Source organism: Melospiza melodia, chromosome 28 (genome assembly GCF_035770615.1).
Source record: "Melospiza melodia melodia isolate bMelMel2 chromosome 28, bMelMel2.pri, whole genome shotgun sequence".
Lineage (NCBI taxonomy): Eukaryota > Metazoa > Chordata > Aves > Passeriformes > Passerellidae > Melospiza > Melospiza melodia.
Genome location: NC_086221.1, coordinates 6,690,181 through 6,715,188, shown reverse-complemented (window position 1 = coordinate 6,715,188; position 25,008 = coordinate 6,690,181). Strand labels below are relative to the sequence as shown.

The window sequence follows — 25,008 nt, the reverse complement described above, 5'->3', positions numbered from 1 at the left end:
TAGCCAGGGCTGGGAACTTGGGGTTTATTGCAAAGGGCCAAGTGCAGGGCCGTGCTGGGAGCTGCCAAACACAGCTCAGAGCAGGACTGAGAGAAGAGAGGGGTACAGAGGATGAGAGGGTGAGAGAGAAAAAGGGGTAAGGCGTAAAAGACAAGAGCTTTGAGACAAGAGGTAAGAGCTAAGAGCTAAGAGACAAGACAGCAAATTTCCCATTACAATACAATAAATCATCTTCTGTGTTGAATATTCTGATTCTCACTAACCAATCTAGTACAAGATACAAATCCTACAGCATTTCCATACAGCCTATAAGAATCACTACATTACCATACTGTCTTACATTTTAAACCCTAAAAACTCCTCTTTGGGCCCTTCTGCCAAGCTGTAGGGTCTGCTCTGACCCTTGGGCCTGTCTGCAAGCAGAGGGTGTTGTTCCATCAAAAGGGAATCACCTTCAGTGGCCACACCATTGTTGCTCAGTTGTTCAGTAACTGAGGGATCTCAAAGCTTGCTTTCATTTCCATCTCACTTATAGTTTCTGTATTCTCAAAATCTTTTGCCAGACAATCATATTTATAGGGCTTTCCTGTTCCATCTTCCCTGACACCCAACCCTCCTCCTCGTGTCCCTGCAGGAAATCACCGGGACCATGAGGGCGACCCTTGCGTTCCTCCTCCCGCTGGCGCTGGCGCTGGCGGCGAGCGGGCAGCGCCGCAAACCGCCCCGCCGGCCCACCCGGCCTCCCTTGCCCTTCGAGGAGCCCGTGGAGCCCACAGAGCTGCCCCCTCCCCTCCCTCCGGGCCCCCCGTCCGTGTTCCCCGACTGCCCGCGCGAGTGCTACTGCCCGCCCGACTTCCCGTCGGCGCTGTACTGCGACAGCCGCAACCTGCGCACGGTGCCCGTCATCCCCGCGCGCATCCACTACCTGTACCTGCAGAACAACTTCATCGCCGACCTGCCCGAGGAGTCCTTCCGCAACGCCACCGGCCTCAAGTGGGTCAACCTGGACAACAACCGCATCCGCAAGGTGGACAGGAAGGTGCTGGAGAAGCTGGAGAACCTCATCTTCCTCTACATGGAGAGGAACCAGCTGAAGGAGGTGCCCGCCTTCCTGCCGCCCAACCTGGAGCAGCTGAGGCTCAGCAGGAATCAGATCTCCAAGATCCCTCCCGGGGTCTTCACAAGCTGGAGAACCTGGTGCTGCTGGACCTGCACCACAACAAGCTGAGCGACGGCGTCTTCAACAAGAACACCTTCAAGGGGCTCAAGAACCTCATGCAGCTCAACCTGGCACACAACATCCTGAGGAAGATGCCCCCCGGCGTGCCCAGCGCCATCCACCAGCTCTTCCTGGACAGGAACAACATCGAGGACATCCCCAGCGATTATTTCAAGGAGTTTCCCAACCTGGCTTTCATCCGGCTCAACTACAACCAGATCTCGGACAAGGGGCTGCCCAAAAATTCCTTCAACCTCACCAACCTGCTGGTGCTGCACCTGGCCCACAACAAGCTCACCAACGTGCCCTTCATCAGCCCCAAGCTGGAGCACCTCTACCTGAACAACAACTCCATCGAGAGTGAGTCCCATGGGGTTTTTTGGGGAGAAAAACCTTGGAAAGGTCATTTCTCACCTGGTGGGATGTGATGCCTTCAAAGGGGTGGGATGAGGTGGGGTGGAGGGAGGATCTGGGTGGAAGGGGAGGAGCAGAGTGAATCCCCTGTGGTGCTGCAGGACTTTTTCCAGCTGTCTTCTTTGGAGCCACCTGCCCTTGGAAAGGCTCTTTTCCTGGAAAAAAAATCGGGATATTTAACAAGGAAGGCTTGGGCAGATGTTTTAGGGAGAGGTGCCAAACACACGGCTTGGGATGGTGAGGGAACATCCCATGGAGGCAGAGCAGCCAGGGCTGCCCCACACCATCCCAGGGAAATCCAGCTGCAGTTCCACGGCAGAGGCTCCGGGGGCGGGGTGATCCCTTTGATCCCTTTTGTCTCCGGAATGCCGCCGCATCCCGAGCTGCGCTCCCGAGGAACGTGACCTACTTCGCTCCTCATCAAAAGCCAGATTTTCCCTCTCGCTGGGGCTTTGAGCAGCCTGGGATTGTCCCTTTTGGTGGCAAAACAACCCCAATTTGGGGTTCAACAGCAGGGGGGTTCAAAAATCCCCGTCCACATTCCTTTTTCCCAAACCCATATCCCGCTCTTCCTCCTCTCCACATTCCCCTTTTCCCTAACTCTCATCCTGCTCTTCCTCTTCTCCATATTCCCTTTTCCCAAACCTGCATCTTGCTCTTCTTCTTCACCACAATCCTTTTTCCCTAACCTGAATCACGCTCTTCCTCCTCTCCACATTCCTGCTCCTCCTGTCCACATTTCCCTTTCCCTAACCCACATTTCACTCTTCCTCCTGTCCACATTCCCTTTTCTCTGTTCCTCCTCTCCACATTTCCCTTTTCCCAAACCCACATCCCACTACTCATCCTCTCCACGTTCCTTTTTCCCGAACCCACATCCTGCTCTTCCTCTTCTCCACATTCCCTTTTCCCTAACTCACATCCCACCGCTCCTCCTGCCCACATTTCCTTTTCCCTGACCTGAATCCCACTGCTCCTCCTCTCCACATTCCCTTTTTCCTAACGTGCATCCTACTGCTCCCCCTGTCCACATTCCCTTTTCCCTAACCTTCATCCCGCTCTTCTTCCTATCCACATCCCCTTTTCCCAAACCTGTATCCCACTCTTCCGCTTCTCCACATTCTCTTTTCCCTAACTCACACCCTGCTGCTCCCCCTGCCCACATTCCCCTTTCCCTAACCCTCATCCTGCTCTTCCTCCTGTCCATATTCCTCTTTTCCTAACTCGCATCTCTCTGTTCCTCCTCTCCATATTCCTGCTCCTCCTGCCCACATTCCCGTTTCCCAAACCGTCATTCCACTGCTCCTCCTCCCCACGTTCCCTTTTCCCTAATCTGAACCCCTCTGTTCCTCCTGTCCACATTCCCTTTTCCCTAATCTGAACCCCTCTGTTCCTCCTCTCCACATTCCCTTTTCCCTACCCCACGTCCTGCTCGTTCTCCTGTTCACATTCCCCTTTCCCTAACCTACTGCTCCTCCTCTCCGCATTCCCCCTTTCCTAACCCTCATCCCTCTCTTCCTCTTCTCCACATCCTCCTTTCCCTGACCTGAATCCTACTTCTCCTCTCCGCATTCCCTTTTCCCCGTCCCTCACCCCTGTGTGTCCCCTGTCCCTCACCCCCGTGTGTCCCCTGTCCCCGCAGAAATCAACGGCACCCAGATCTGCCCCACCTCGCTGGTGTCCGTCCAGGATTTCTCTCCCTCGGATCTGGACAGCGTGCCCCGGCTGCGCTACCTGCGGCTGGACGGGAACCTGCTGAAGCCGCCCATCCCTCTGGACCTGATGCTGTGTTTCCGCCTGCTGCAGTCCGTGGTGTTTTAGCCTCGCCCCGCCTCTCCCAGGCTTTGCTCGGACATTTCAGACACGTGGGACCCTCTCTCCTCCCTCTCTCCCCCTGCTCTCTCCTCGCCTCCATCCCTCTCCTCGTTTTCCCCTTTTCCTGCCCTGCGGGGACAGCGGTGGCTCCTTGGGGACCGCGCTGTGCCGTGTCGCAGCTCGCTGTCCTTGTCCCCCGGCCCTTGTCCCCGGTTCCGTCTCTCCCTCGGTGCCCCGCAGGTTTTGGGCTCGGTCCGGATGGAGCCGCTGGGCTCGGGGTGTGTGCAGCACCAAGAAACATTCCCGGTGGGTTTTGGAGCTGGGATGGGATGAGCAGGGGCTGAGGGTGGTGGGATGTGTAGAAGTCAGGGAGGATGGACAATCAGGCCATCGCAGGGGATGGGGACGCTCCTGTCGCCCTTCTGGAGAGCTTTGGCTCCACGTTTCTCCAGAGGAGGAGGATCTAAATCCCGTCTGGAGCTGTGCATGTGCAGGGATGGAGCAGGGAGGGTTCCCTGCCCCTGTGTGGGGGGGAACACCTTCCCACACCCCCTGGGCAGGAGCAGACCCTGCCCGGCTTCAAATCCCCATCCTAGAACCGACCCATGGGGACACAGCCCCATCCCAAAATCCTGATTTCTTCCCTGTAAAATCTGGGACCAAGGACCACATCCATGGGATCACAGCCCCATCCCAAGATCCTGAATTCTTCACAGCCCCATCTCAAAATCCTGCATCTTTCCCTGTAAAATCTTTGGATGTAGAACCACACCCCTGGGGCCGCAGCCCCGTTCCAGTGTCCTGCATCCTTCCCTCTAAAATCTGGGAGCAAGGACCACATCCATGGGATCACAGTCCCATCTTAAAATCCTGAATCCTTCTCTCTAAGCTGGAGGGACACAGGACCACATAAACGGGGTCACAGCCCCATCCCAAAATCCTGAATCCTTCCCTGTAAAATCTCGGATCAAGGGCCACATCCATGGGACCAACAGCCCCATCCCAGCATCCTGCATCATTCCCTGCAAAATCTGAGGATGCCAGGACACATCTGTGGGATCACAGCCCCATCCCAAAATCCTGAATCCTTCCCTCTAAAATCTTTGGATGTAGAACCACATCCATGGGGCCACAGCCCCATCCCAAAATCCTGAATCCTTCCCTCTAAAATCTGGGATCAAGGACCACATCCATGGGATCACAGCCCCTTCCCAAAATCCTGAATTCTTCACAGCCCATCCCAAAATCCTGAATCCTTCCCTCTTAACTGGAGGGATACAGGACCACATAAAAGGGGTCACAGCCCCATCCCAAAATCCTGCACCCACATCCATGGGGTCACAGCCCCATCCCAAAATCCTGCATCATTCCCTGTAAAATCAGATCTGTGGGGTCACATCCCCATCCCAAAATCCTGCATCATTCCCTGTAAAATCAGATCTGTGGGGTCACATCCCCATCCCAAAATCCTGCATCGTTCCCTGTAAAATCAGATCTGTGGGGTCACATCCCCATGCCAAAATCCTGCCCCCTTCCCTCTGAGATCTGAGGCTCCAGGGCCACATCCACGGCTCAGTTTCTCTCTGGAGCCAATCACACATGGCTGGGCTTTGCCTTGGTTTTTTTTTTTTTTTTATTTTTTTTTTAAATTAGAAATAAAAGGAAGGGAGAAGAAAAGGGAAGAATCATCCTTTGGAAGGGCTATTTTTATCCCTGCTCTTCCCCATCCCCACATGTATCTCTTCCCCCTCTATAGCTGTACCTGCATTTATTGGGTCTCCGGGTTTAGGGGGGATTATTCTCTTCTTTTCTTCCCGAGTCTCAGGATTTGGATTTAAAGGCCGAGCATTAGAGAGAGAGGGAAAAAAAAAAAAAAATCAAAACCCAACTGCAATGAGCATTAAATAAAGAAAAGAAAGCTCCTTTTGTGCCCAGCCTGCAGAACTGACCCTGCCCAGGACGGCCACGGACGGGCACCGTGCCCTCCTCCCTGCAGCTGGCACAGGGGTGCTCCCCTTTTCCCATTAATTAAAACCTCCTGCTAATTAAGGAGGGTAAAATCTCCTTTGCAGCTCTCCCTGCAGTTGGGTGGGGACAGGTTTGAGCCCTAAACCCGGACGGAGCCCCCCTGGATTTATGTATATTTATATCTGATGTGTATATAGACTGGTAGAATGTACAGATATTCCCAACGGCACCCGTGCCTCCCAACCCGGCGACTTTACGGGGTTTTCACTCCCACTCCCTGCAGCAGTGGAAATAAAATCATTCACAAGGGACTCTGAGCCTCTCCCTGATCCGTCCTCGCCTTCCTCAGGTGCTGCTCCATCCAAAATTTCCTTGCTTGGGGATGACTCTCCCAATGGTTTTGGGGTTTTGGGGGTTTTGGGGGTTTTGGCTGGGGTGATGCTGAATCTGGGAAGGAGTTCTTGGCTGGGATGGAATTCCCAGAGAATCCCTGGATGCCCCTGGATTCCAAACCCTAAATCTTTCCCTGTAAAATCTGAGGATGCAGGGGGACATCCATGGGGTCACATCCCCATCCCAGCATCCCGCACCTTTCCCTGTAAAATCTGAGGATTCAGGGATGCATCTATGGAGTCACAGCCGCACCCCAAAATCCTACATCCACCTCCATGGGGTCACAGCCCCATCCCAGCATCCTGAATCCTTCCCTGCAAAATCTGGGATGCAGGAACACATCTGTGGGATAACAGCGCCATCCCAGCATCCTGCATCCACATCCATGGGGTCACAGCCCTATCCCAGCATCCTGAATCCTTCCCTCTAAAATCTGGGGTTCGGGGCCACATCCATGGAGCCACAGCCCCATCCCAACACCTTGCACCTTTCCCTGTAAAATCTGAGGATGCAGGAACACATCTGTGGGGTGACATCCCCATCCCAAAATCCTGAATCCTTCCCTCTAAAATCTGAGGATTCAGGGACACATATATGGGGTGACATCCCCATCCCAAAATGCTACATCCATATCCACGGGGTCACATCCCTATCCCAGCATCCTGAATCCTTCCCTGTAAAATCTGAGGATTCTGGGCCACATCCATGGAGCCACAGCCCCATCCCAACATCCTGCACCTTTCCCTGTAAAACCTGAGGATGCAGGAACACATCTATGGGGTCACATCCCCATCCCAACATCCTGCATCCTTCCCTTTAAAATCTGAGGATGCAGAGACATATCTGTGGGGTCACAGCCCCATCCCAACATCCTGCACCTTTCCCTGTAAAACCTGAGGATGCAGGAACACATCTATGGGGTCACATCCCCATCCCAGCATCCCGAACCTTTCCCTGTAAAATCTGGGATGCAGGAACCCATCCGTGGGGTCCCAGCCCCTCTCTCAGCAGCGGGATCGGGCTGGGCTGGGTTGGCTGCAGCAGCCGCTCCTCCTCCTCCTCCTCCTCATCCCCTGCGATTCCCGATGGGAGCGGGAGGGCGGCAGCGGGGGAAGGTGTGAGGATGTGGGAAGGGCCGGGGGGGCCGAGGGGGTTTGGGAGCGTTTGTGCTGTGCAGAGCACGCTCACACCCTCCTCCCCCTGCAACCCCGCTGTTTTATAACCGCGCTCTGAATCCCCCTCTGCCAGCGGGGCTTTCCCTCCCCGGGGATGTCGGAGCCATGTCCCCACGTTGGGATTGGGTTTCTCAATGAGGGGAGCAGTGCTGAGCCCCCCCCCTTGCACCCACAGCGGCTTCCCCTCCCCTAAAAACCCCAAAACCTCTCCGTGTGTGAAGGTTTGGGATGCTGAACTCCCCCTGCACTCACAGCGGCTTCCCCTCCCCAAAAAACCCCAAAACCACCCCAGAAAATGAAGGTTTGGGATGCTGAACTCCCCCTGCACTCACAGCGGCTTCCCCTCCCCTAAAAACCCCAAAACCGTCCCAGGGATTGAAGGTTTGGGGTGCTGAGCCCCCTCTGCACCCACACCAGTTCTCCCTCCCCTAAAAACCCCAAAACCGTCCCAGGGATTGAAGGTTTGGGGTGCTGAGCCCCCTCTGCACCCACACCAGTTCTCCCTCCCCAAAAAACCCCAAAATCTCTCCGTGTGTGAAGGTTTGGGGTGCTGAGCCCCCTCTGCACACACACCAGTTCTCCCTCCCCAAAAAACCCCAAAACCTCTCCGTGTGTGAAGGTTTGGGGTGCTGAGCCCCCTCTGCACACACACCAGTTCTCCCTCCCCAAAAAACCCCAAAATCTCTCTGTGTGTGTGATGGTTTGGGATGCTGAACTCCCCCTGCACCCACAGCGGCTTCCCCTCCCCTAAAAACCCCAAAACCGTCCCAGGGATTGAAGGTTTGGGGTGCTGAGCCCCCTCTGCACACACACCAGTTCTCCCTCCCCAAAAAACCCCAAAATCTCTCTGTGTGTGTGATGGTTTGGGGTGCTGAGCCCCCTCTGCACCCACACCAGTTCCCCCTTCCCAAAAAAAACCCAAACTGCCACAGGGATTGAAGGTTTGGGGTGCTGTGCTCCCCCTGCACCCACAGCGGCTCCCCCTCCCTAAAAAAAACCCCAAAACCACCCCAGAGAGTGAAGTTTTGGGGTGCTGTGCTCCCGCTGCACCCACACTGGTTCCCCCACCGCAGAAAACCCCAAAATCTCTCTGTGTGTGAAGGTTTGGGATGCTGAGCCCCCCCTGCACACACAGCGGTTCCCCCTCCCCAAAAAACCCCAAAATCTCTGTGTGTGTGTGATGGTTTGGGATGCTGAACTCCCCCTGCACCCACAGCGGCTTCCCCTCCCCTAAAAACCCCAAAACCGTCCCAGGGATTGAAGGTTTGGGGTGCTGAGCCCCCTCTGCACCCACACCAGTTCCCCCTTCCCAAAAAAAACCCCAAAACTGCCCCAGGGATTGAAGGTTTGGGGGGGCTGAGCACCCCAAAGCTGCTCCCTAAAACCCGAGAGATTGGGATTGGGATTGGGGACGGGGATCGGGATTGGGGCTGGCAGCTCCCGTGGGGTCACGGCCAGGGCTGGCACCCCCTCCTCAGTGGGGTTTGGGGGGCTTGGGGCTCCCCAGCCGCGGTTCCCAGCGCCGCATCCCCGTCCGTCCCCTCGGCCCCGTCCCGGTGCCCACCGAGCCGCTTAATGAGGGGCTTAATGAAGATTAGCGGCCGCTAATGAGCGGGGCCGGGGGGTGACACAGCGGCGTCTGGGGGGCTCCGGGTGTCCCCGGGGGGCTGTGGGGGTGTCCCGGTCGCCCCCCCCCCCCCCCCCATCCAGAGCAGATGGGCGCTGCGGGAGGGTGGGTGGGTGCGTGGGGGGCGCTGCGCCGCTGGCACCGGGAACATTTTCGCGGCCGTGGGTGGGTGGGTGGGCACGAGGCTGCCCAGGGGGGGGCTGCCGCGCTCGTCCTGCCCCTCCTGGGGTGCGCCAGCCCCGCGGTGACGTCCCCGAGGAGGGGGGTGGTGGCCCCCCGAGATGAGCTCTGTCCCCGGGATGGGGACACAGAGGGGCATAGGGAATTCCTACCCTGCCCCAGTGAGGCTCCCCCTCCCCAAAAAAACCCCAAAACCACCTCAGAGAGTGAAGGTTGGGGGTGCTGAGCGTCCCCCTGCACCCACACTGGCTCCTCCTCCCAAAAACCCCAAAACACCCCAGAGAATGAAGATTGGAGGTGCTGAGCCCCCGCCCGCACACACACTGGTTCCTCCTCCCCAAAAAACCCCAAAACCTCTCAGTGCGTGAAGATTTGGGGTGCTGAGCTCCCCCTGCATTCACAGCAGCTCCTCGTCCCCCCAAAAAACAAAAAAACACCCCGAAGAATGAGGGTTTGGGATGCTAAACTCCCCCTGTGTTCACAGCGTCTCCTTGTCCACAAAAAACCCCAAACCGCCCCAGAGAGTGACGACTGGGGGCGCTGAGCCCTCCCCTGCATCCAACACTGGTTCCCCCTCCCCAAAAACCCCAAAACCTCTCAGTGCGTGAAGATTTGGGGTGCTGAGCCCCCCCTGCATTCACAGCAGCTCCTCGTCCCCCCAAAAAACAAAAAAACACCCCAAAGAATGAAGGTTGGGAGTGTTGATCTCCCCCTGAACCCACACTGGTTCCTCCTCCCCAAAAAACCCCAAAACCTCTCACTGCGTGAAGATTTGGGGTGCTGAGCTCCCCCTGCATTCACAGCGGCTCCTCGTCCCCAAAAACCCCAAAACCACCCCAGAGGCTGAATGTTGGGTGTGCTGAGACCCCCTGTACCCACACCAGCTTCCCCCCTCAAAAAAAAAAACCCCAAAGCACCCCAGAGAGTGAAGATTTGGGGTTCCTCTCCTCCCGGGAGGGGCGCAGGGCTGGGTGAGCTCAGTGTCCCCATCCATCCCTGCCCGGGGGGGGTCTCTGCAGCCCCCCCAAACCCTGGGCTGATCACTGGGGTCCCCCCGGGTGCTTTGGGGCCGGACACAGCCGGGAGTCCCCCTCTGGTGGCACCTGCTGGGGTGGCACTGGCTCTGTGTCCCCACCGTCCCTGGGGACACCTTGGGGGTGTCACCGCTCCTGCCCTGGCTCTGTCCCCACCGTCCCTGGGGACACCCTGGGGATGTCACCGCTCCACTCCCGCCCCTCTCAGCCCCTCTCGGGCTGCTGGAGCGGAGCCACCCCCGGGCTGGTGGCCTTGGGGACAATGGAAGGAGCCAGCAGGGGACGGCGGGTTTGATTGGCCGCGTCCTGTTTGTCACCTCGGCCAGACCCCCGAGCTGCCCCTTCCTCCTCCTCCTCCTCCTCCTCTCCGTGCCTTAAAAACCCTTCCCAAGCCCTTCCCCAGCCCCTGCAGACGAGGAGGAGGAGGAGGAGGAGGAAGGACAGACAGGGGGTACGTCCATGCCGGCCTCGTTTGGCACCTCCAGAGCCCCCCCAGCTGGAGGACGGGAGGGTTTGGGGGGTTCAGGGGTCTCAGAGCGCTGGGAAAGGCCAGATCTGGGGGGAAACAGGAGGAATTTGGGAGCAGCGCACTCGGGATGGAGTGGAAAATACTCCCGGCTGGGTGGTGGATTTGGGATTTGGGGATTTGGGGTTTGGGGTTTGGGATTTAGGGTTTGGAATTTGGGGTTTGGGATTTGAATTTGGGGTTGGGGATTTGGGGGTTGGGATTTGGGGTTTGGGATTTGGGATTTGAATTTGGGATTGGTGATTTGGGATTTGGAATTTGGGATTTGGAATTCGGGATTTGGGATTTGGGATTTGAATTTGGGGTTGGGGGTTTGGGGTTTGGGATTTGGGGTTTGGGATCTGGGGTTTGGGATTTGGAGTTTGGGATTGGGAGTTTGGGATTTGGAATTCGGGATTTGGGATTTGGGGTTTGGAATTTGGGGGTTGGGATTTGGAATTTGGGGTTTGGGATTTGGAATCTGGGGTTTGGGATTTGAATTTGGGGTTGGGGATTTGGGGTTTGGGGTTTGGGATTTGGGGTTTGGGATCTGGGGTTTGGGATTTGGAATTTGGGATTTGGAATTCGAGATTTGGGATTTGGGGGTTGGGATTTGGGGTCTGGGATTTAGGGTTTGGAATTTGGGGTTTGGGATTTGGAATTTGGGGTTTGGGATTTGAATTTGGGGTTGGGGATTTGTGGTTTGGGATTTGGGATTTGGGGTTTGGGGTTTGGGATCTGGGGTTTGGGATTTGGAGTTTGGGATTTGGAATTTGGGATTCGGAATTCGGGATTTGGGATTTGGGGTTTGGAATTTGGAATTTGGGGGTTGGGATTTGGGATTTGAAGGGGGTCGGGACCCTCGCCCTGCTCTGCCGTGGGTGTCCCACGGGAGGGAATTCTCCTTTGGGAATGGGCCCTGGAGGGTTTGCATGTGGAGCTGCCAGCCCCGGGGGATGTCCCCGTGCTGTCACACGGACCCCGTGGCCTCTGGCCCGCCAGGATGTTGGAAAAGCAGATTTAGAGCTGGATGTGGGAGCAGAAGGGGGGAGCAGCAGTTTTAGGGCTCCTGGGGCTGGTTCTCCTCCTCTGCTGGGCTTGTTGGGCCAGGGGCTGGTTCCACCCATCCCCACGAGGGCCACGACCCCCTCATCACCCCCCGAGCCCCCTCATCACCCCCCGAGCCCCCATCTTCCTCCCGGGGCTGGGAAAGCCGGGCAGCCCCGGCAGCCCCGCGGGGCCTCTCCTGCACAGCCGAGCGTGAAATGCGCTGAAAAGGGTCACGGAATGTCCCCTCTGTCTGTCCCCTCCTGGGGCTGTCTGTCCCCTCCACCCCGAGGTTTGAGGCTGCCTGTCCCCCTCTGGGTTTGGGGCTGCCTGTCCCCCTCTGGGTTTGGGGCTGTCTGTCCCCCTCTGGGTTTGGGGCTGTCTGTCCCCCCGGGATTTGGGCTGTCTGTCCCCTCCACCCCGAGGTTTGGGGCTGTCTGTCCCCCCAGGATTTGCGGCTGTCTGTCCCCTCCCAGGGCTGTCTGTCCCCCCCAGGTTTTGGGTCTGTCGTCTGTCCCCTGCACGCCGAGGTTTGGGGCTGTCTGTCCCCCTGGGATTTGGGGCTGTCTGTCCCCCTGGGATTTGGGGCTGTCTGTCCCCCTGGGATTTGGGGCTGTCTGTCCCCTCCACGCCGAGGTTTGGGGCTGTCTGTCCCCTCTGGGTTTGGGGCTGTCTGTCCCCCATGGAGCTGAGCCTGTCTGTCCCCCCAGGATTTGGGCTGTCTGTCCCCTCCACCCCGAGGTTTGGGGCTGTCTGTCCCCTCTGGGTTTGGGGCTGTCTGTCCCCCATGGAGCTGAGCCTGTCTGTCCCCCCGGGATTTGGGCTGTCTGTCCCCTCCCAGGGCTGTCTGTCCCCCCAGGATTTGCGGCTGTCTGTCCCCTCCACCCCGAGGTTTGGGGCTGTCTGTCCCCTCTGGGTATGGGCCTGTCTGTCCCCTCCCAGGGCTGTCTGTCCCCCCATGTTTTGGGTCTGTCTGTCCCCTCCACCCCGAGGTTTGGGGCTGTCTGTCCCCCCAGGATTTGGGACCGCCTGTCCCCCCCAGCCCGGGGCTGTCCCCCCAGCCGGCCCTTGGTGACATTCCCGGTGCCGTGACCCCGGCCAGGTGCAGGATGTGTCCCCTGGGCTGGCTGGGGGTGGCCGCCCTGTGCTTGGGGACACTTTGGGCGGCGCCAGCCAAGGACAGGAGGAAGGAGGAGAAACCCAAGGCTGAGCTGAGCCTCTTTGAGAACCTGGACTTGGACAACTACGACGTGACCTTGGAGAGCTACGGGGACATCCTGGACCTGAGCAACTACGAGGAGCTCTATGACTACGGGGACCTTGTCCCCAAGGTGAGGGGGACACAGGACAGCCCCTGGTTCCATCTTTGGATGGGGATTTGATGCCAGGGGTGGATGTGGCACCGCAGGAGGAGCCCTGGCAGCTCTCCCGGGATTGGGGAAGGTTTTTACTCAAACCAAACCCCTGCCAGCTCTTGGATGTGAGGATTCCTTCATCCCTCTGGGCCAAGAGAGCTTGGAGAGCTTTCCAAGAGGGAATTAATGACCCAAATCCAGTGACCCTGATTGATGCCACCCTCCCCAGAGGGCACAAATCCCCCACACTCACACCCGGCTTTGTTTGCAGATCGAGGTTGGCACCTTGGCTCCCCGCCCCAAGGACCCCAAAACCCTCCCAGAGCTGGCTGAAAGCACATCTGGAACCCCAAATCTGCAGCCCCCAAGCAGTGCTGGCCCCGTGCCCCCAGCGCCCGTCCCCAGACAAGGTGAGTTGTGCTCCCTTGGGATTCATCCCCGTGTCGCACAGGTGAAGTTTTGGGGGGAAAAAAGGGAATTTTGGTGCTGCCAGCAGCTCTTCGCAGGGTTTTGGGGTTGAGTCTGCTCACAGAAGGGCTGCAGAGAGAGAAATTGCTGGGAAAAAATGAACTCCAGCAAAGCAGCGAGGCTTTAATGAGCAGAGGCTTCGCGACAGTGGCAATTAGATTAGTGACAATTAAAATCCTGCGGCGAGGATAAATATCTTTATTCCTTTGCTGTCACTCCGGGCTGGGAAAAATTAAGTGGGAGGAGAAAGGAAATTGGTGCTGAGCTGCTCTGAACCATCCCTAGAAGGGGTTTGGGAACCTTGGGGAGAGGAGGGGGATCAGGTGTGGGCTCAGTTTTACCCCTTGGGGACAGGTGGGATCGAGAATTTTTCTTGATTCAAAAGAATTTTCTTGAGTTCTGCTTCCTCCAGTGGGAGACTTAAAGGGACCAGGAGAGCTTTGGGTGTAAAAATCTGAATTTGGGGGCTCTAATTTCCCCTCCTCCTGCAGGAGGGGGTTTGATCCTGGGCACTTCATATATTTATGGGGTTTATTTTGCTTGGAGTTTCTGTCCCTTCCCTGGAGGATGCGGGGCTGTGACAGCTCTGGGTGTCACCAGCTCTGTGTCCTTATGGCAGGGTGGGCAGGTCCCACTGTTGTGGGGTATTTTATGGGGTCGGGGGGCTGTGACAGCTCCGTGTGCCACAGATCCATGTCCCCACAGCTGGATGGGCTCCTCCTGCTGTTCTGGGGTATTTTATGGGGTCAGGGGGCTGTGACAGCTCCATGTGCCACAGATCCATGTCCCCACAGTGGGGTGTGCTCCTTATGCTGTTCTGGGGTATTTTATGGGACTGGGGGGCTGTAACAGTTTTGGTGTCATGGATTCTGGGTCCCCATAGAGTGGACACAATCCTCCTGCTGTTCTGGGGTCTTTTATGGGGTCAGGGAGCTGTGACAACTCTGGGTGTCACAAATTCCATGTCCCCATGGCAGGGTGGACAGATTCCAGTGTTCTGGGGTCTTTTATGGTGTCAGGGAGCTGTGACAGCTCTGGGTGTCACAGATCCATATCCCCACAGCCAGGTGGGCAGATCCCGCCATTCTGGGGTATTTTATAGGGTCAGGGAGCCGTGATAGCTCTGGCATCATGGATTCTGTGTCCCCAGAGTGTGAGCATGTCCCTGCGTTGTTCTGGGGTATTTTATGGGGTCAGGGAGCTGTGACAGCTCTGGGTGTCACCAATTCCATGTCTCCATGGCGGGATGAGCTCCTCCCGCTGTTCTGGGGTATTTTATGGGGTCAGGGGGCTCTGTGTGTCACAGACCCATGTCCCCATGGCTGGATGAGCTCCTCCTGCTGTTCTGGGGTATTTTATGGGGTCAGGGGGCTCTGTGTGTCACAGACCCATGTCCCCATGGCTGGATGAGCTCCTCCTGCTGTTCTGGGGTATTTTATGGGGTCAGGGGGCTCTGTGTGTCACAGACCCATGTCCCCATGGCTGGATGAGCTCCTCCTGCTGTTCTGGGGTATTTCATGGGGTCGGGGAGCTGTGACAGCTCTGGATGCCACAGATCCATGTCCCCACAGCTGGATGAGCTCCTCCCACTGCTCTGGGGTACTTCATGGGGTCACTGCTTGTTTCCAGGGCTGCCCAGCTGCGTGCTGTGCCTGTGCCTGGGCAGCTCGGTGTACTGCGACGACGCGGGGCTGGAGCAGATCCCGGCGCTGCCCCCGGACACCGCGTACCTGTACGCCCGCTTCAACCGCATCGGGGCCGTGCGCGCCGGCGACTTCCGCGGCCTCGGTACGTCGGGGTCACCACCAGGATCATCCCGCCTCTCCAATGGCGCTGGGCAAACCAACGGCCCATCGAATTTCTTTTCCTCCATAAAAGAATGCAAGACGATAAGTTATTTACAGAAACGGCGCGAGAAAGTTGGTTACAAGAATGTAAACATTAGAAAATTTTAAAAAATCAGGGCAGCAGGGAATAAACCACCCTGGCTTTGTCCCTGTCCTCCTCCTGCCCTCAGAGAAGCTGAAGCGCATCGACCTGAGCAGCAATTCCATCTCGTGGGCGGACGCGGACGCCTTCCGGGGGCTGCCCAGCCTGCAGGAGCTGCTGCTGCCCGAGAACCTCCTGACGGCGCTGCCCGAGCTGCCCCGCGGCCTCGTGCGCCTGGACGTGCGCCTCAACCGCATCCCCAGCGCTGGGCTGCGCCCCGAGGCCTTCCGGGTGCGCCCCACGCATGGGGGGCTCTGCCAGACACAGGGGGACGGGGGTGGAGGGAGGGGAGAAGGAGGTCAGATCCAGGGGGATCAGATCCAGAGGGGTCAGCTCTAGGGGGGGTTCATTGATTAATCTCTCAGAGGTTCATCTTAAGAGGGTTCATCTCTTGGCGGTTCGTTGGTTTATCTCTTGGGGGCTCATCTCTGTTGGGGTTCATCTCTACTGGGGTTCATCTTTGGGGAATTCATCTCTTGGGGGTTCATTGGTTCATCTCTAGGAGGTTCATCTTTATGGGTTTCATCTTTATGAGGTTCATCAATTAATCTCTATTGGGGTTCATCTCTATTGGGATTTTATCCCTATTGGGGTTCATCTCTATTGGGGTACGTCTCTAGGTGGCTCATTGGTTCGTCTCTTGGGGGTTCATCTTTAGGAGGTTCATTGATTCATCTCTTGGGGGTTCATGCCTATTGGGGTTCGTCTCTAGGTGACTGATTGATTCATCTCTCAGGGGTTCATCTTAAGGGGTTCATCTCTAGGTGGCTCATTGGTTCATCTGTTGGGGGTTCACCTCTAGGAGGTTCATCTTTAGGTGGTTCATCTGTAGGGGTTCCTCTCTAGGCGTTCATCTTTTGGGGGTTCATGTTTAGGGGGTTCCTCTTTAGGAGGTTTGTTGGTTCATCTCTGGGGGTTCATCTCTATTGGGGGTCATCTCTAGGGGGCTCATTGGTTCATCTCTCGGGGCTTCATCTTTAGGAGGTTTATTGGTTCATCTCTAGGGGTTCATCCCTATTGGGGTTCACCTCTGTCCTCTCCCTGCAGGACCTGAAGCAGCTGCAGTTCCTCCATCTCTCCGATAACCAGCTGGATTTTATCCCGGTGCCCCTTCCCGAGAGCCTGCGCTCCCTGCACCTCCAGGTGGGATGGGCTTTGTCTGAGTTCAGCAGATCCCACCTCTTCCTCCTCATTCTCCTCCTCCTCCTCTTATTCATTGTCCTGATCCTGGTCCTTGTTCTTGTCCTGGTGCTGGTTATGGTCTTCCTCCTTATCCTCATTGTCCTGATCCTGGTCCTGGTCCTATTCCTAGTCCTGGTCCTGGTCCTGGACTGGTTCTGGTCTTCCTCCTTATCCTCATTGTCCTGATCCTGGTCCTGGTCCTTTTCCTAGTCCTGGTCCTGGTCCTGGACTGGTTCTGTTCCTCCTCCTCATCCTTGCTGTCCTGGTCCTGGTCCTGGTCCTATTCCTAGTTCTTTTCCTGGTCCTTATCCTGGTCCTGGTCCTTATCCTGGTCCTGGCTCTGACCCTGGTCCTTTTCCTTTTCCTGGTCCTGGTCCTAGTCCTGGTCCTGGTCCTGGTCCTGGTCCTAGTCCTGGTCCTGGTCCTAGTCCTGGTCCTGGTCCTGGTCCTAGTCCTGGTCCTGGTCCTGGTCCTGGTCCTGGCTCTGACTCTGGTCCTTTTCCTGGTCCTGGTCATGGCCCTGGCCCTGATCCTGGTCCTGGTCTTTTTACTGGTCCTGGTCCTGGTCCTGGTCCCCCTCCTCCTCTCCCTCTCCCTGTGACCCGGCCGTGCCCGTGTCCCGTCCCCGCAGAACAACAACATCCAGACGATGCACGAGGACACGTTCTGTGACAGCCAGGAGCAGGGCCAGATCCGCCGGGTGCTCGAGGACATCCGCCTGGACGGGAACCCCATCAACCTCAGCCTCTTCCCCAACGCCTTCTCCTGCCTGCCCCGCCTGCCCACCGGCCGCTTCTCCTGAGCCCCCAGAGCTGGAAATGCAGGAAAGTGATCCCAGATCCCATCCCAGAGCGCTCAGACCCCTCTGCTCCATGGAAAATGTGATTAAAGTGGAGATGTTCCCCCCCAGGGTGAGCTTGGTGCTGGGGCAAATGCATAAAATAAAAATAAAATGAAATAAAGATTTGGAAATTCATTCAAAGCTTGTTCTTGGCAGTGAGAGTAGAGGAAAGCCCTCATCCAGCCCAGCAGTTTTGCTTGGATTTGCAAAGATGGGATTTCACTGTGTCCCGTTTCTTCCTCCATTCCTTCCCAGAGGCTCAGGGAGATCCTGAGGTTCTGAGATCCTGAGATCCTAAGATCCTGGTCAGGGTGTCCTGGTCAGGGACCAGGAGCTGCATTGCCCCAGAGAGGTGACACTTTGGCCACCTCAGGTGTGACCTGTCCCCTGGGCAGTGCCTGTGCAGCTCCAGGGGGGTGTGGCACATCCAGGTGTGATGGATTTGGGATGGTATCCATGGATTTGGGATGGTGTTCATGGATTTCGGATAGTACAAAAGGATTTGGCATGGTATCCATGGATTTAGGAGGGAACCCCTGGATTTGGGAGGGAATCCCTCGATTTGGGATGGTGTCCAGAGATTTGGGATGATATAAATGGATTTAGGATGGCATCCATGGATTTCAGAGTGTATCCATGGACTTGGGACAGTATCCATGGATTTAAGAGGGCGTCCATGGATTTGGGAAGGTACCCCTGGATTTGGGATGATATCCATGGGTTTGGGATGGTATTCATGGGTTTGGGATAATATAAATGGATTTGGGAAAGTATCCATGGATTTGAGATGGCGTCCATGGATTTGGGACAGTATCCATGGATTTGGGAGGGAATCCCTGGATTTGGGATGGTATAAACGGATTTGGGATGGTATAAATGGATTTGGGATGGTATCCATGGATTTAGGAAGGTGTCCATGGATTTGGGATGATACCTCTGGATTTGGGATGGTATCCATGGATTTGGGATGGTATCCATGGATTTAGGAAGGTGTCCATGGATTTAAGAGGGTATCCATGGATTTGGTAAGGTACCCCTAGGTTTGGGATGGTATCCATGGATTTGGGATGGTATTCATGGATTTGGGAGGGGAATCCCTGGATTTGGAATCGTATAAATGGATTTGGGATGTTATCCATGGATTTGGGATGGTATCCATGGATTTGGGATGTTATCCATGGATTTGGGATGGTATCCATTGATTTGGGATGTCATCCATGGATTTGGGATGGTATCCATTGATTTGGGATGGTATCCATTGATGTGGGAGGGCATCCACAGATTTGGGACGGTATCCATGAATGTGGAACTGCAGAGAGCCCTGGAGCTCCCCGAGCCCACCAGGATCTCCCTGGGCTGGAGCTGGAACCCCCAAGCCCATCCCGTTTTTCCGCAGCCAGCGGGAGCTGCCCAGCGCTGTGGGATATTTTCCATCTCCGATGGATTCATCCCTTATATTTTTATCCACGTGTAAGGAACACCATGAGGGGGATGACACATCCCTGGAGAATCCAGAGCCCTGAACCGAAACCACGGAGCTCAGCCCACATCCTCGGAGCCCGTGGAGGCATCCGAAGGCGGCTGGAGAAAACCTGGGAAGAGGATCCAGCTCCTCGTCCATGGGGACGGTGTGGGCACCTCCTCTCGCCCCTTTTCCATGCAAAACCCAGCCCAGGCGTGGATTGCTGACCCGAAATCCTTGGGAAAAATGGGAATTTGGTGTTGTTTTATCCAGAATTGCAGGATTTGTTGCTGCTGTCGTCGTGTCAACAGCCTACAGATCTGCTGCCTCCTCATCCTCATCCATCCCACCCACCCTTCCAACACCTTCCCACCAGCCTTTATCCCGCTGATCCCATGGGATGGAGCCCCCAGCGCTTCCCTCCGAAAATCCAGCCCCATTTCTGCCCCTGCAGAGCTCTGGAAAATGTGGAACCTCCCCCTGTCCCCTCCTGTCCCATCCTGTTCCCACGGCTGAGGGGACCCCAAAACCACCCAACGCCCCTAAACCTCAACTTTCCTGTGGAAAATCCCTCTCAGAGCTGCTCATTTCTTTAAGAAAAGTTGGGATTTCTGCCATTCGGGCTCCAGCAGGATGGAATTTGCCGCTGGGGAATTTTCCCCGCCGGTCCCTTCGCGCTGGTCCCGCTAGAGGGCAAAGGCAGCGCCGGGAATGTCGGACCTTCCCTTGGAACGAAGCTCTCTCCCTCCTGGAGCCTTCGGGGATCCCGGGAATGCCCGCCGGGATCGGGGACAGCCCGGGAATGATCCGGGGAAGGGCTCGGGGGAGCTGCAGGGGCTGGGATGCCCAGGAGGGTGAGGGGATGGAGCCTGGATTTACAGAAATGCCAAATTTCCGAGAGCAGTGAGGGGCTCTGCTGGGGCAGAGCTGAGGTTCAGGGCGGGTGTCTTGGGTGGCTTTTGTGTCCCTGTCACCCCCAGAGAGGAGGGACCCTGGAAAGGCCGAGCTGCGGCTGTTTTGGAGCTCAATTATTGATTATTGGGGCAGTTATTGATCACGCCCTCGTGTCCTCGCTGCGAACCGCCGCCCCCTGCTGCCACTCGGGACTGTCCCCAGGCGCTGCTGGAGCACCGGGATGCTGTCCTGGAGCCCCGGGATGCTGTCCTGGAGCCCCGGGATGCTGTCCTGGAGCACCGGGATGCTGTCCTGGAGCACCGGGATGCTGTCCTGGAGCCCCGGGATGCTGTCCTGGAGCATCCGGGAGGGCACAGAGCCCTTCCCGGCGCTGCCATCGGGGCTCCGCATCCCTGTCCTCGCCTCCACCGCCGCTGCCCCGCCCGGGGAGCGTTTCCGAGCGGGTTCGTGGCTCTGCCTCCCTCCTGCCTTGTCGCTGTGCCGCTCAAGGTCACCTTCCCTCGGCGGGGCTGCGCTGTCACACATCGATCGCTCGGCTCTGGCAGCGCCGGCTCGCAGAGCCCCCGCCAGCTCAGCTCAGCATCCTGCGGCTGCTCCAGATGGCCCCCGCCCCTGCTGCCTTCCTCCTCCTCCTCCTCCTCCTCCTCCTCCTCCTCCTCCTCCTCCGTGCGGCCCTCCCCGCTCCGCTCCCAGCCCCCAAACAGAGACAGAATTTGGGGGATTCTCCAAATGTCCCCGCAGAGAGGGACCCGCTCCTCGCTGCCCCTGAGGGAGGTGGGGGGAGATGGGACAGCGGGTGACATCCCTGGGGGAGTGTGTGACATCCCTGGGGACACAGGGACTGTGTGTGACATCCCTGGGGGACTGTGTGTGACATCCCTGGGGACACAGGGACTGTGTGTGACATCCCTGGGGGACTGTGTGACATCCCTGGGGACACAGGGACTGTGTGTGACTTCTCTGGGGGACTGTATGACATCCCTGGGGACACAGGGACTGCGTGTGACATCCCTGGGGGAGTGTGTGACATCCTTGGGGGACTTCGTGTGACATCCCTGAGGGCTGCATGTGGCATCTCTGGGGGGCTCAGTGTGACATCCCCGAGGGACTGAGTGTGACACCCCTGGGCCACAGCGTGTGACAACCTTGGGGGACTCAGCGTGACATCCCCGGGGGACTCTGTGTGACATCTGTGGGGGCTCTGTGTGACATCCCTGGGGCACAGTGTGTGGCATCCCCAAAGGACTGAGTGTGACACCCCTGGGAGACAATGTGTGACATCCCTGGGGACACGGGGACTGTGTGTGACACCCCCGGGGGGCTCAGTGTGACATCCCTGGGAGACAGTGGGTGGCATCCCTGAGGGACTGTGTGGGACACCCCTGGGGGGCTCAGTGTGACATCCCTGGGGGACAGTGTGTGGCATCCTTGGGGGGCTCAGTGTGACATCCCTGGGGGACAGCGGGTGACGTCCCTAGGGGACTGCGAGTGACATCCTTGGGGGACTCTGTGTGACACCTCTGGGGGATTCTGTGTGACATCCTTGGGGACTCTGTGTGAGACCCCTGGGGCACAGTGTGTGACACCCTTGGGGGGCTCAGTGTGACATCCCTGGGGCACAGTGTGTGGCATCCTTGGGGGACTCTGTGACACCTCTGGGGACCCTGGCTGTGTCCAGGAGTTCCCTTTTCCACCCCCAGCTCCCCATTCCCAACCCCTCTCCCTTCCCCTCACCCAAATTTCCTCTCCTTTCCCCCACCGGGAGCGGCCCCGTGTCCTTTGGCCACCACATGGGGACAGAGCCGTCCCCTGGTGTCCCTTTGCAGCTCAGGGATGTGACACCTCAATCAGGGAAGGACCATGGGACTTTTCAGCCTTTTGGGCCCTGGAAAAGCTGGGAAGATCCCTCAGAATGACCAAAACCTCATTTTCCTGCCCCAATCCCAATGGGGTCATTGTTGGAGTCATTAATTCCCCTCGGAATTAACAAATTATTCTGATTATTAACGGTGCTGCTCCAATTCTGGACTTTTCCCCCTTTTCTTTTCCCAGAAAATCCCAGAGCTGGGATTGATTAGGTGGCAGCAGGGGATGAAAGGGACACCCATGAATTATCCCTGAGGTGTGGACAGCTCTGGGCTCCCTCCAGGGAAACTCAACAATGGGAATGAGAACAGGATGGGGGGAACAGCCTGAGCTTTTCCTCTCCCCATTTCCCCCTCCACCACTGGAAAAACAGCAAAAAAAAAAAAAACCCAAAAAAACCCAACAAAACAAAAATAAAGGAGAAAAAACCGCAGCAAAACGCAGCAAACACATCCCTTGTTGTTTTTTTTTTTTTCACATCCCCCTCCCCCTCGAACTGTATAAAAATAATCCGTAAAAAATTCAGATTTCTCGGGCTCAGCCCCCTCCCTGCTGCATTCCCGAGGGATTGGGGGGTTCCTGCAGCATCCCGGGGTTTTCCTGCCTTTCTGTGGGACCGGGATCCCTGCCCCGAGCGCCTCGAGGTGCGATCTGCCCTTGCCACGCCGCTATTTTTGGCAGCCACGCGTTAGGTGCTGTCAACAGGAGCCCTGACAAAGCCTGGGAACAGCTCCGCGATGGGAAGTGCGAATTGCCGGGAATGTGGGAACGGCTCCGAGGGGCCAAAGGGGGGTTTGGGGGGCTGGGATGGGACGGGGGATGCTCAGCATGGGGAGGTGGTGGCAGCCACGAGTGGCAGTGTCACCTCCTTGGGGGGGGGGTGGCAGCAGCGTGGCTCCCCAAAATGGGAATGGGCTCCTGGATCTCACCCTCCTGGAGATGGGAAAATTCCCTCCTGCCCCATTCCCAAGGGATCATTTCCCAGAAGGGAAAATTCCCTCCAGCCCCATTCCCAAGGGATCATCTCCCAGAAGGGAAAATTCCCTCCTGCCCCATTCCCGGGGATCATCTCCCAGAAGGGAAAATTCCCTCCTGCCCCATTCCCAAGGGATCATCTCCCATCTGATGATGGAAAAGTGACAGAATGGTGGAAAACTCCATCAGGATTGGCTCTTCCATGCCTCAATCCCAGATTTTCCAAGAATCCAGCATCCTGACGGGAACCAGGCTCTCCCCACTGGCAATTCCATGTTCCCCCATATTTGTTTGTCATTTTTTTAAGATTATGACCTAAATCTGAGCTCTTCCAAGCAGGATTTGGGTGGGTTTTTTATGGGGGATGCTGTGATCAGGGGATCATCTCCCAGAAGGGAAAATTCCCTCCTGCCCCATTCCCAGGGGATCATCTCCCATCTGGGCATGGAAAAGTGACAGAATGGAGGAAAACTCCATCAGGATCGGCTCTTCCATGCCTCAATCCCAGATTTTCCAAGGGATCGAGGGAAATTCCCTCGTGCCCCATTTCCTGATGGGCGCGAGGCTCTCCCCGCTGGCAATTCAGCGTTTCCCATTTTTTGTTTGTCATTTTTTAAAATTATGACCTGAATCTGAGCTCTTCCAAGTGGGATTTGGGTGGGTTTGGGGGGGATGCTGTGATCAGGAGGGGTTGGAGGAGCCGAGGATGAGGATGAGGATGAGGATGGGAGGAAGGGAGCTCTGTTTGATGAGGATGAGGATGAGGATGAGGATGAGGACGGGAGGAGGGGAGCTCTGATTGATCGACATCTTTTAAAATAACCACGCCAAGCCTGGATCTTCCCCGGCTGTGGGATGTGGAAAACCTGGAGAGGGGGAAGAGAGAGAAACAGCTCCGAGCGTGCAAGCGCCGCTAATTTATGATCAGAGAAATGTTGGAGCTGCAGGATTGCAGGGAAAGGACCCGGCTGAGCCGAGGAGGAATCCAGGGTGATCTCCAGGGCTCGGGAAAAGCTTCCCCACAGGGAAAACTGGGAATGCAGAGCACATTTAGCCCAAATTGCTGCTGGAGGAATTGAAATTATTTCCCTCCCCTGGCGCTTCCAGCTGATTTTTTCCTGGCTCTGCATGTTGGGGTGAAATTTGCTGTGAGCTGCCACCCATAGGTCACAGACCCCAGGGGAAAAATCGATGCCCGAAGGAAATTCCTTTGGGATATGGGGATTCAAATTCATCCACTCTGCTCTGGGTGCACAAAGAAACGTCCCCTAGAAAAACAAACAAACAAACAAACAAAAACCAGCAACAACAACAAGAAGAAAAAGAGGAATAAAATAAGGGAAAAGGGGGAATAAAATAAGAAAAAAAAAAAAAGAATAATAAAATAAGGAAAAAAGGGGAATAAACTAAGGGAAAAAAGAGGAATAAAAGAAGGAAAAAAGAAGAATAAAATAAGGAAAAAAAGAAGAATAAAATAAGGGGAAAAAAAGGAGGAATAAAATAAGGAAAAAAAGAGAAATAAATAAGAAAAAAAAAGAGAAATAAAAGAAGAGAAAAGAAGGAATAAAATAGGGGAAAAGGAGGGAATAAAATAAGGAAAAAAGAGGAATAAAATACGGGAAAAGGGGGAATAAAATAAGGGGGAAAAGAAGAATAAAATAAGAAAAAGAAGGGGGAAAAACAATGAAAAAGGGGGAAAATAAGGAAAAAATAGGAATAAAATAAGGGGAAATGGGGAATAAAATAAGGGGGGAAAGAAGAATAATATAAGGGAAAAAGAGGGGGAAATTAGGAAAAAAGGAAGAATAAAAGAAGGAAAAAAAAGAATAATAAAATAAGGAAAAAGGGGAAATAAAATAAGGAAAATAAGAAGAATAAAATAAGGAGAAAGAGAGAGATGTGGGCAAAGAATGCTGCCGAAAATAAACATCCAGGCAGCCTGGATTGGCTGAGGGATGGGGCTGATGGGTCTGGATCAGGAAATGTCTCCAAAGGGGCTTTGCCAAAGGTTCCCAGTGCCCCAGGGCTGTGGCATGGGGCCGGTGACACCCCCAGACCCAAGTCCTGCTGCTTTTTAAGCCCCACATCCCCTCTGGCCGTGCTGGGGACGCCCAGGGCAGGGTGACATCCCTTGGATCGATGGCCTCAAACCCCTCTGATTGTTGAGGTCGCTTTGTCACCACCACCCTGAGCGCCAGAAGGGCCAGGTGACACTGCCAGCAGCAGGGGACAATCCAGGTGCCACCAGCTGCCCCCACACCCCGTGATTTTCCCACTTCCACGCAGCTCCAGGGTTGGTTCCCTGCTGTGGGATGGCCAAATGTCCCTTCCCTGTCACCCCCAGCCCGGGTTATTTTGGGATGATTCTCCCAGCTCGTGCTGCCACGGGACTCTGAGGGAGCCCACGGCGTCCCCGTGTGTCCCTGGCCACCCCCAGCCCATCCCTGAACTCTCGGCAGCTCCGGGAAGTGGCTCCATAAATCAGCGGAGAGTCGGGAAATGAAAATCGTTTGGGTGATAAATGGGGCTGATTTCGCTTTTAAGGAGCAGGATCGTGGAAAAGAGGCAGGGAAAGGAG

At 56.1% G+C, this 25,008-nt stretch overlaps 2 protein-coding genes across 2 annotated transcripts; both read left to right on the top strand.

The window, feature by feature from the left end:
- The first annotated feature begins 634 nt into the window (after window positions 1–634).
- Window positions 635–5,727, top strand: LOC134430253 (prolargin-like). The gene is given in 3 exon segments (XM_063177827.1): window positions 635–1,178; window positions 1,181–1,579; window positions 3,276–5,727. Coding segments are annotated over 3 exon segments (1,107 nt in total). The 5' UTR covers window positions 635–649; the 3' UTR covers window positions 3,455–5,727.
- A 6,759-nt stretch (window positions 5,728–12,486) lies between these two features.
- LOC134430291 (opticin-like) lies at window positions 12,487–17,347 on the top strand. Its single transcript, XM_063177874.1, has 6 exons — window positions 12,487–12,708; window positions 13,004–13,142; window positions 14,830–14,988; window positions 15,218–15,420; window positions 16,237–16,332; window positions 17,003–17,347. The coding sequence occupies exons 1-6, from the start codon at window positions 12,487–12,489 to the stop codon at window positions 17,171–17,173; spliced, it is 990 nt and encodes a 329-aa protein (XP_063033944.1). The 3' UTR covers window positions 17,174–17,347.
- The last annotated feature ends 7,661 nt before the right edge of the window (window positions 17,348–25,008 follow it).

Bases quoted from the DNA above. Each gene is read 5' to 3' on its own strand.
- LOC134430291 (XM_063177874.1), top strand. From the start codon at position 12,487: ATGTGTCCCCTGGGCTGGCTGGGGGTGGCCGCCCTGTGCTTGGGGACA. The intron at 14,989-15,217 runs GTACGTCGGGGT...TCCTGCCCTCAG, and splicing joins CGGCGACTTCCGCGGCCTCG to AGAAGCTGAAGCGCATCGAC. The intron at 16,333-17,002 runs GTGGGATGGGCT...CCGTCCCCGCAG, and splicing joins TGCGCTCCCTGCACCTCCAG to AACAACAACATCCAGACGAT.